Consider the following 11,131-nt stretch of genomic DNA (forward strand, 5'->3'; position numbering starts at 1 on the left):
GCATGATTTCTAGTCCTCCTAGTAATGTAGTCATTAGGGCTTCTTTGCTCTCTGCTCTACAACTATATTATCTAGGAGTCACTTTGTGAGAAGCTCACTCAGCATAAGATCAACCTCTAGCACTCTCTCCCTCTCAGCATTTGGTCATGTCCTACTTCTATTGGTGAGAGCTAAGACGCAGTGGACCTCATGCATTTCTATATCTTGTCTCAATTTTTGAGCTCATTGCTTTTGGTTGTGGATGGCTATGCGTTGCAGCACTTTCCTTGCCAATTTTCCCTCTTCCTCAAGATCAACTATGATGTCCTCGGCTGGTCTACCATGATGCACCATTTTGTTTCACAGGTCACATTTGTTGAATGTCGATTGGGAATTCTCCCAAGTCAAGCTCATCATTTTTTACAGGGTTGGTGCTAGCTCCTATCATGTCGATGGCTTCTTGAGCAACTAGGGTGTCGATTATATTGGTCATATCAGGCAAAACTGCATCCCTAATCATGTCGATTCTCAGTCGTTCACTTCAAGTTCTGATTCTCAAGTTGTATTTAGCTTCTTGGGGTTTTCTCCTATTAGTGGGTTCGTTCCTTACCTTAGACCCCATTAGTGTGTTCCTTGTTATACAAATCAATTTGCAATGTTACATGAACTGGACACAAGAGTGGTGGAGTGGACTTGTGCCAAATCAGGCTTTCTATCTTTCCTTGTGCACTTCAAGTGTTTATGTGATGAAGTGTGTCAAATCAATCACAATCAACATAGATCGCACTCCCTTTAATTAGTTTCGGCTAGTACTAGCTCTCCCGTACAAGTGCCGGCCACTCGTAGTGGTCCACTTTAGGTCCCTCCTACATGATTGAAGCATGGTCTAAAGGGTAGCGGGCTCAAGTTGTCAATTCGAACCTCTTTGGGGTATGATTAGTGTGACTGCAATTTCTCTTGGACTATCGGGTCTCAGCCCTTAAGTTAGTTGGCTCTATTGCCCTATCTACTTACATGGGGACCTACTAGGATATCCTATAGCTAGGGATTTGACCCCTACAAGGTCTGGAAAGGTTAGAAGTTGCTAAAATCTGATGTTCTATTCTCCCGTCTCCAATTTGCAGGTTTTGGTTCAATTCTCAAAATCAGACATCTAATTTTGGACTGTTTGAGTCTTGCAATGTCTGAGTCCGATTTGTTTGAATCGAACAGTCAAAGCTGTCCGAATTTTGGCTAGCCAAGTGTTGTCCAATTGGACAATTCGATGTGTCCGATGATGAAAACTGGACAACTTTTTGGCAATTGAACTGTCTCATTTTGGGGACCGGATAGTCTAAATGTGATGGCGAAAACATGAGTAGACTCAACGAATTTTTGGTGCAACACTCTTAATGCGTCCTCCCAGTCCTTGACAAGCTCCAGGATCAAACAACAAGGGGTTAGCAATAAAAAAAACTCATCTATAGATTGCGAATGCACTCGGTCGCACGAATCAAAGGTCTCCTTGCCTCCCTGCTACCCTACAACAAACCTATCCAGCTCTCTCTCTCTCTCTCTCAAACCCTGAGTGTAGAAATGAGCTCCCCCTTACTCTCTCTGTCTTTGAAACCCCTTGTTCTTCAATCTTCCACTTCCCTCTTTCTCTCTTTTCTCTCTTAATGCCTTAAAGCCCCTTTTCTCCCTATTATATATTGTTTTACAACAGTAACCTACTATTTGTTTCCCTATTTTTCCTAAGTTTTCCCTACTTAAATGCATCCAAATCACAAGTAAACACTTAAGTTAATCCAACCTACTTGCCTAAACCTTAAAAATAAAAAAACTTACTTTTGCAAAAGAGATCGAATGCCCTTTGACTCCCTTGCTTCCTACCTATCTCGAGCACCAGTTCGGGCCAAACCCTACTCCAATGCTCAATTCAGAGCATGCAAACACTCAAAGCTTAAATCCGTTGGTCCCGGCAATAATGGAACCAAAATGTGCGAGAACTCTCACTCAACTGCCAAGACCCACAAACCGCTTATTGTTTCAAGCGTTTCAAGCCAAGTGTAATGGCTACCTCTCACATAGCCGTGCGCGCTCTCACAACTACAAGTGTAGTGAGCTTACCTTCATGCCCCATCAAGTTGCCTCCTCCCATGAGCTCCCCAATAGCTTCACAATCTAAGAGGTGCAAGCTCAAGCAAGCTCGATTCTCAAGCTCCAAGCTCCATTGTTGTGTGCAAGACAAGAGAAAAAAATAGAAGAGAAGAAGAAACAAGAAGAAGATGGAGAGTTTCTCCACCACAGTCCCTCACCCTCACACACTCACTCCCTCACTCCCTCTCTCAAGGATAAGCACAAGAAAGAGCAAGAAGAAGAATAAGAGGAGAGCTAGTTTTGGCCATACACAAGAATGAGCTTCTTCACTCACTTTTTACCTTTTTATACATGCCCTACTCCTCTTTGGGCGCCCATCCCTTTTTAACATGACTAGCCATTTTAGTCTAGATCCTTTTTTCGTATTTCCTTCCCATTTACATTATTCCTTCACCCCTGCCCGTCAAGATTTACAAATTGCACATGAGGAAGCTTAGCACTTGTTTACAAGGATTTAGAGAGTGCTTTTATATTTAAGATGCATCTTTCCCCTTTAAATTTACTTCTTACACTTTTGGCCCTTTTACTCATGTTTTTTCGCCGGGTCACCTTTTTCGCTTTGTCCTATATCTTTTTTATTTTATTTTACTTTTTTTTTCACTTTCTTTTCACCAGGTTAACAATTGCCCAAGCTCTCATGTGGCATGAGAGCAGGAAGATGGACGAAAGCAAGGATGCATACATGAGATTGTTCTCTTTAACCTATAAAATATTTTTCTGTACACATGCTTGTTGCTTTAATTTTGATTTGCATGGGAGTGAGCTTAGGACTCCAATTTTACAACAAATATTCTTTGCATATTGTGATTATTTTACACACTAACTCTAAACTTATTTGAACTAATCCATGCCACCTAGAATCAACCAATGGCAACCACCCCAACACTCTCAAAGTTGATAGAGCATTCTAATTTTTCATTTCAACAAGTGAACTTTTGCTTCACATCCTTAACTTTTTCCTGACCAAAGGTGGAATGTGCGCTAGAGGCCAATCCTCAAACTTTGCATGTGAATAGTCACCAACTACATAGTCTTATCCAAACCTCAAGGTATTCTTTTATTTGGGATTTGGGGGGGTGGGGGGTGGAGATTTGTCATTTGATACATCTTGTAGTGAAACACCATGTCACATAGAGCATTTATCTCAAATCTCATTGCACTTGGACCCAATATGTAATGGTGTCCTTAGTCTTCTTGAAGATGGGCAACAATTTCCATCCTATGGCTTCCTCAACTTTGAGTAAACAAAGTTCTCCAAACCCAATCCACACTCCATGAAGTTCTTACTTTTTTCATGTTTTTTGTTTTTTGGTTTTATGTAATTGACATGTGTATAGCTTCATTGACAATTGAAACTAGGTTGGCACATGTAGCTATGTGCTTGTTTTTGAATGGTTTGGAGAATGTGTGCTTTACTTTTTGTTGCTCAAAAATGAAAGTTGAACATATAACATCTTTTTTTCTTCGAAATTGCGAATCTTGTAATATATTTTGTTCATGGATGTCAAAAAATGAGTTTCTCTGATTTGGCATTTGCATTGATTGAACATAGTTTTACATCTCAATTTCTATTCTTTAAAAAACCATAATAATGTTTTAACCATATCTAAGAAAAAATAAGTCTCTTTTAAACTAAGCAATAAACAAACAATACTCAAAATTTTTTGGAGTTAATCAATTTGGTTAAAAATTTGTCGTACAGCTTTGATAAAGAGTATCTTGCAAACATAAAATGAAAACTTGATAACAAAAAAGAAACACAAACATGTTATACAAGTAGCATGCGAAAAAGCTGGCACAAGTCTCTTTGTTGTTTTATAATTATGGGGAGAGGGGTCATTCCCTCATCTTTTGAGAAGATTTGCACTTTTCTTTGAATTTCTTTTCTTTTCTTTACTGTTGATGATGATAAAAAGTGAAAAAGATAGATTCTAACCTTGTGAAAGATTGTGTATGAAGATTGTAGTTACATTTGCTAAACCAAAGCTTGCAATGATCAAACAAAGCAAACTACATTTATTTTAAGCAAAATAATTATTAGTTTAATGTTGAAAAATAGCAACCACCAATAATAAATTACTTAAGAATCAATAGCTACTTATTTAAAACTAACTCCTTAAGCATAACACCTAACTTAATCACTTCTAACCCAATTAGTTTTAATTTAAACTAATCATCGGTAATTAGTTAATTAAAATTAAGCCCTTAATCCTTAACTAATCAACTACTAATTTATATTAATTCATCAACTAAACTAATTGATACTAATCAAATTAGACTATTTATATTGACTATTAATATATATTAATTTATAGATTGAACTAATTTATGTTAAACAATTTAAACTATTTGTATCAATTATTAATTGATATTAATAATTATAATAAAATAATTCAATTGATTTATTAGCTAATTTAATTTGTACTAATTAATCAAATTTACTAATCCAATATCTAATTTATATTAATTAATTGAATAACCTAATTTATACTAATCAAATTAAACTAGTATATATTAATTAATTGAATAAAAAATTTATACTAGCTAATCAATTACTCATTTATATGAATTAACTGGCTGAAATTATTGGTATTAATTGAATTACACTATTAATATCGACTACTAATTTATATTAGTTGATTAATTGAGTAAACTAATTTATACTAGTCGAATTAAACTAGTTATACTAACTAATTGATTACTTGAAACTAATTATACTAACCACTCGACTACAAATAATAGACTAGTAATTTATATTAGTTAATTAAATGACTAAACTAATTTAACTAATCACCTACTAATTTATATTAATTAATAAACTTATTGATTAACTAACTAATAACACTAATTGATCACTAATCAATTACACTAATAGTATTATTAATACTAACATTAATGAAACACACACTCTAATAATACTAACTAATAATGCTAACAATACTAATTGCATAATCAATAATACTAACTACTAACATTAATCGAATACACACTCTAATAATACTAACTAATAATACCATTACTCAAATACACACACTCTGAAAGTACTAACTAGTAACTAATAATAGCAAGATGAAACCTCATGCTACCCAACTACTCCTGACAACTCTATTTTCCTCCCATTCCCCTTTTAATCATGTGGAACAGTGATCCTTGCCTCTTTGCCACTTCTTCCTCCAGACGTTTTCTTCTTCCTCTTTGCCACTTCTTCCTCCAGTACTTGCAAAACAATAAAAAATACTAACAAAGACCAGAACTAAAAGACTTTTGTCACACAGCCCTTAAAGGGTTGTGGGAAAGCCCACCCTTAAAGAAGCAAATCTCAAGAAGGCCTCACAAACACTGCCAAAGACAGAGAGTCCATAATCATCAATCATTTTGGAGGCAATGAGACCCTGGCTAAGACTGAAAGTGGTTTCAATATTTACAAGGATGACAGGTCACAAAAAGTGCACACTTCCAACCACATGTAAGAATTGAAAAGCAAGAGACATCCTCAAACAACCCCAACCAACCTAGGGTAGGTAAGTCACAAGGCAGTTCTTCATTGCATTTAAAACTCCAGTAAATGACTGAACAGCCCCTCTCCACTATAGTTGGGAGTTCTGAAATCCAAATGTGAAGATCCGTGTCAAGAGATCCTGTATGAATTGACAAGTCATCCCATCCTTTGCTCTTCAGAGTCGAACACAGCGCGATGATGCTTGGTAACGGTGATTAAATTTAAAGACTTCAATATACAAAAATCTGAACTGGAGGGCACCATAAGAGGAGGGGTGAATAGCAGCCTGCTAGTTCCCCCTCCATTTGCATTAGGGCACAATATAAGGCGCCCAGGAACAGATGAGGATTCCAAAACATCGGTTGATTGGCACAGAACTTTGAAAAGCTCAAATCTGCTGTGCTTCCTGACGCCCAACTACCTGCAGCCGATTCTCCCCAACTGTGAGGTAATGGAGGCCATCAATCGCAGTCTGCACATGATTCTGTACTCAGTGATTTCCAGCCTGCTCAGCACAAAAAGTGGTGGTGATTGGGAGCAGTTGCAGGGGCATGCCACATGATACACTGCAGAGTCCCATTAACCAAGAAAGAAGGATTACTCAGGTGAATTTTGGGTCAAGAGTACAATTCTACATTAAGTTCTCTGATTCAATTAATCAACCAAGGTTCACCACAATGTGAAATCAATTGAGGCCATCACCTAAATGTCCTAGTGGCTCGCAATACAGAGCAAAGCTTAGAAAGCTCCACATCACCAATCAGCAAAGCTTAGAAGTGCTTGTTGCCTGGCTAATCACTTGTACTTTTGAACTTGATACTCAGTGATGTCATAGTTCTAAGCCTCACTTCCCGAATGGTTTATCAGGATAAGGACATTTCTACAAGCTTGTGTTTACAAGTTTATAAGTTCCTCTTGTCAAGCCATAGTTCTAAGCCTCACTTCCCGAATGGTTTATCAGGATAAGGACATTTCTACAAGCTTGTGTTTACAAGTTTATAAGTTCCTCTTGTCAAGCCTACCGGCTATCACTTCTGCATTGCTTTAATGCATGTAGTTAGCTCTGTTTTGCCTGCTCTTTCCAAGCATTCTTTCAACAAGTTCAAAGTGACGCGGTGAACCTGAAACTTTTTGTCAATGACATGTTTGGTCAGGTGCACAACCTCATCAACCATCTCTGCAGTACTTAGCTTCCTCAGAAGAAAATCACAAGTCACAGCATTAGTATCTAAGCCACTTCTTACCATTTCATTGAAGAGCTTTGTTGCATCAACTAGCTTATCAGCCTTCAAGGCTGCTGCTATAATGGGGGTATAGCAGAATGAATTAGGCTTACAAACACTACTATCCATCTTACACAGAAGGTTCATGGCCTCATCTACTTTGCCTGCTTTACAATAACCATTTATCATGGTTGCATATGATGCTACATCCAGTCGAGTGAAACCATTTTCCATTTTTTGGAAAAAACTCACTGCCTTATTCAGATTGTTATCAGCACAGAAACTACAAAGAATAGCATTGCATATTCGAACATTAGCTTTTCCATACTTAAGAAAAAGTTTCTGTGATAACGAGACTAACATCTGTGCCTCATTGGCTTTCCTTAGTCCAAATGCCAACAAATGGTAACTCCTGCTGTCCACCCAATCCTCCTCCTCCATCAATGCAAAGAGTTCAAGTGCTTTTGAGACATCCTTCCCTGCAAATAGTCCTTCAAGTAGTATGTTACAAGTGGCCTGATTTGGGGTACAAGTATCTCTCATGCTCAAAAACATGTTGAAAGCTACAGCTAATCTACCCATCTTACAGAGGGCTCCTAACAGTGGATTGTAGGTATAAGCATTAGGCTTCAAACCCTTTTCCTGCAAAGCAGCTAAGGCAAACAAAGCCTTGTTCAGAGCCTTGCATTCACATAAACCTTCAATAAATGCATTATATATAGCAATATCAGCCTCACAACCAGACATCAACATTTGGTTCCAACATCTCTCTGCTTCCTGAACATGATGATTTTTTGCAAAACCCCTAATTATTGTTGCCCAGGCAGAGCCATCAAATATGCAATTTTTGTGCAACATTTGTTTGTATATGTGCCGAGCCTGGTCTACCATATTTGCCTTGAACAAAACATTGAGGAGAGTAGTGTAAATGTGTTTATCCAGAGGAACATCGAACTCGTGTGCTTTTGAGAGGATCCCTAATGCCTCTTTTGCCATACCTGCTTTCCCATAAGCTTTTATGATGATCGAAAACGTTGTAGCATTTACTTGGCATCCAATTTGCCTCATGTCAACCACCAGCCTCCACATCTCATTAAATTGTGCTGCATTACCAAGTTTCAGAAGGAGTGCATGGTATATTGTGACATCCTTCTCAATCACAATGCTAGCCCAGTGGAAAAATCGAGTAGCTGCATCCAAAGACTTCTGCTGAAGTATAACTCTGCAGACAATAGCAGGAGACATGTCCTTGTCATAGTGCTTGAGCAAAGCCTCTGCATTTGCTCCCCAATCCTGGCTCTCCATAACTTTGCAGAGTCTCTTGATAATGTATGCATCTTTGACCTGAAGCGTCCCAAGGTTAAGGTCCTGCATGCAGTCTTGGTTTTCGCCTTCCTCGACTACATCATGTTCCTTTGATTTTTTCTCTTCGATATGGTCGAAGACCTGAGGCCTGGTAGCGATGCAGACGAACCTCCGGTTAGCAAGCTGATGTGACATGGATGCAGTGACATGACACCGAAGTAGTAGTGTTGGAGCATGGGCAGCTTGGGTTTGAGAATCCGTCTTGTCTTTACAGGGCTGCCTGCTGAGATAGGTACCATCCTCACAGGGCTCTGAGATGGGTCCGGTGAATAGAAGCCCCTCCTGCTGTTTCTGAATCCGCGCAATCGCCTGTTCTAAGTGTTGCTGCTGATATAGACGCTTGTTCTGCTGCCTCGGCCGGTACGTCCCACACCAGAAACGAATGCATCTCCTCCTTGATGCCAACATCAAAGAACCGAATTTTTGGAGTGTGGATTTGGGTGCTTTGGTGCAGCTACCATAAATCACAGTAGTTCCATCGCTCCTGGGAATAAAAGCAACCAATTGGACGGGAGCTTTGATATCCTTACTGGGTAGTAAGGATTCAGATCTTAGCGTTTACCGTGAACAAGGGCGAGCAACGGCGGCCTAGGGTGAGCGCTCCCGTTTAATCAAAGTTTTTGAGCTCCCTGTCTTTTCATCAAATCTCATGAAATGTGGCAGAGCAAGTGATATGTCGCCACGAGCCTTGGACTGATGCTACAAACATACTTTGCTTTGTCCATGTCATGCTACAAAGATGTGCAAAGCATGCACACAATTTTCTTTGTTAAGAACAGCCTATCACCTCCACTTTTTGTGAGAGCAATGAGGGGATATTTGGGGATAAAAATATTTTAGAGAAGGGATTTATGTTTAAGCCAAGGCAAACATTTAACAAAATCGGGTAGAGAATGTCTAGCATGGGGGTTGTCATTTGATCTACCCCCCTTACCCTAGAGTGTGCTGGAGCAATACTCTAAAGAAAAACATGTGTGTGCATGCGCGCACATACACATAGTGTGTATTTGTCTATGTAAAAGACAATGTGGAAAAAGCACACCCTAGATGCTTAAAGGTATACCCAACTAGAGAGAGAGAGAGAGAGAGAGAGAGAGAGAGAGAGAGAGAGAGAGAGAGAATAAAGTCTTTTCAAGGTAGGAATGTTCCTAAGATGCTATATCCTACATTTTAAGTTCCAAACCCTTCTAGATTCAAGCTTCAAAATTGGAAACACTTGTAACAACCATTCCCCCATCATTAAGGCAACAATTGGTGCTCTACAATATTTTTGTGTCTTATTTGAATGGCACCTCATGCAAAATCTCAAGTTGCAAGTAACAAAATGTAGAAATAGACCACAATAATTGATATGCTAAAATGAATATATGGAAAAGCATAGGCCTTTCAAGATGCCAAGAGGAAGATTGGAGATAAAAGCATGTAGTGGCATAATGCATGGAGTAAGTGTCACATCTTTATTACATGACTCTTTTGCCTGCGCAGAGAGGGGGGGGGGATATATTGCTTGACACTCTATAGGCCACATCCTTATCCATAATGCAAGTTATGAGCACCAACCCCATAGCTTGAGTGCATCACTCAAGCTATGGGGTTGGTGCTCATAACTTGAGTGCATCAACCCCATAGCTTGAGTGTATCTGAGCACCAACCCCATAGCTTGAGTGATGCACTCAAGCTATGGGGTTGGTGCTCATAACTTGCATATGGATAAGGATGTGGCCTATAGAGTGTCAAGCAATATATGTTATGAGCACCAACCCCATAGCTTGAGTGCATTTCACTTGTCCAAAAAGAATGTGATGCACTCAAGCTATGGAGTTGGTGCTCATAACTTGCATATGAATAAGGATGTGGCCTATAAAGTGTCAAGCAATATATGTTATGAGCACCAACCCCATAGCTTGAGTGCATTTCACTTGTCCAAAAAGAATGTGATGCTTTAGTTATACTTAGTAAATCATTTAGCCTACTATGAAATTGATGCAACATTGGATCTTGCATTCAATGCCTTCTGCAAATGTCACTTGTGCTTGAAGAGCAACAAGCATGGGACTAACATCTATTTTCATGTTCTTGATCAACACCTTGGAAGGGTTGTCTTATTAGATTCCTTGAAGAAAGGGCCTTATTGAAGATAGGGAGGCACATGAATAACTTTAACAAGCAAATTCACCATCATTCCACACCCCCCCCCCCCCCCCCCAAAGACCACATGGGCATTTGCACATCCTTTAATGTTGAGCTTATGTGTGTGTTCTTCAAGATTTATAACGGTGTTCTCATATAGTTTATGATGTGAATGTTCTCTAAGATCAACAACATTTACATTAGGTCTAAAAGCATGTTTCTTAAGTTGACTGATATTTGTTGCAATCCCTTTTTACCATGTGAATATTATTTGAAAGGATTTACTTAGATTTTCCTTTTTATTTTGTAATAAATTTCTTTAACTAAATATGCTACATCGCTACATCTTTGAACACAATTTTTAACCTCAATTTTAGTAGTATTTCTAGAAGGACAATTAAAGTTATTCCATAGAAAGTGCTAAAATGACTTACTTTTTAGACATTTGAACTGTAGACATTTGAGCTAGATATATGTATGCATTGAATAAGGAATATTTTGATACCAAATGCATCCATCTTGGAATTGATAAGAAAACATAAGTTTTTTTATTTTAATGGTTTCTCACGTTATTTTTATCACTTATTACTTCAAAGTATTGTCCTTAGTTCAAGAGCATTGTTAAAGCATAAGAATGCCCTTAATAAACATAAGTTTTCTATTTTTTTGATTTGTCATGTTATTTTATGACTTATTACTTCAAATTATTGTCCTTAGTTCAAGAGCATTGTTGAAGCATAAAAATGCCCTTAATAAATGACCTTAATCTGCAAATTCATAGACTAAATGAAATTGG

General features: G+C 38.2%; 1 protein-coding gene across 2 annotated transcripts; it reads right to left on the minus strand.

Moving 5' to 3' along the window:
- Nucleotides 1-5,365: 5,365 nt before the first annotated feature.
- On the minus strand, nt 5,366-9,228 carry LOC148013878 (uncharacterized). 2 transcript variants are annotated; one of them, XM_087667057.1, is made up of 2 exons: nt 7,202-9,228; nt 5,366-6,183 (listed from the first exon to the last, which is right to left on the minus strand). In XM_087667057.1, the coding sequence occupies exons 1-2, from the start codon at nt 8,611-8,613 to the stop codon at nt 6,108-6,110; spliced, it is 1,488 nt and encodes a 495-aa protein (XP_087523183.1). In that variant the 5' UTR covers nt 8,614-9,228; the 3' UTR covers nt 5,366-6,107. The 2 variants fall into 2 exon arrangements, with proteins under 2 accessions (XP_087523183.1, XP_087523182.1); XM_087667056.1 differs by having other exon boundaries at nt 5,372-9,220.
- Nucleotides 9,229-11,131: the final 1,903 nt, after the last annotated feature.

This window comes from Lygodium microphyllum, chromosome 25, assembly GCF_053477565.2.
Source record: "Lygodium microphyllum isolate KBCC chromosome 25, Lygodium_microphyllum_v1.1.10, whole genome shotgun sequence".
Lineage (NCBI taxonomy): Eukaryota > Viridiplantae > Streptophyta > Polypodiopsida > Schizaeales > Lygodiaceae > Lygodium > Lygodium microphyllum.

What these genes read in the sequence shown, in the direction of transcription:
- LOC148013878 (XM_087667056.1), bottom strand. Translation starts at nt 8,613, where the DNA reads ATGTTGGCATCAAGGAGGAGATGCATTCGTTTCTGGTGTGGGACGTAC.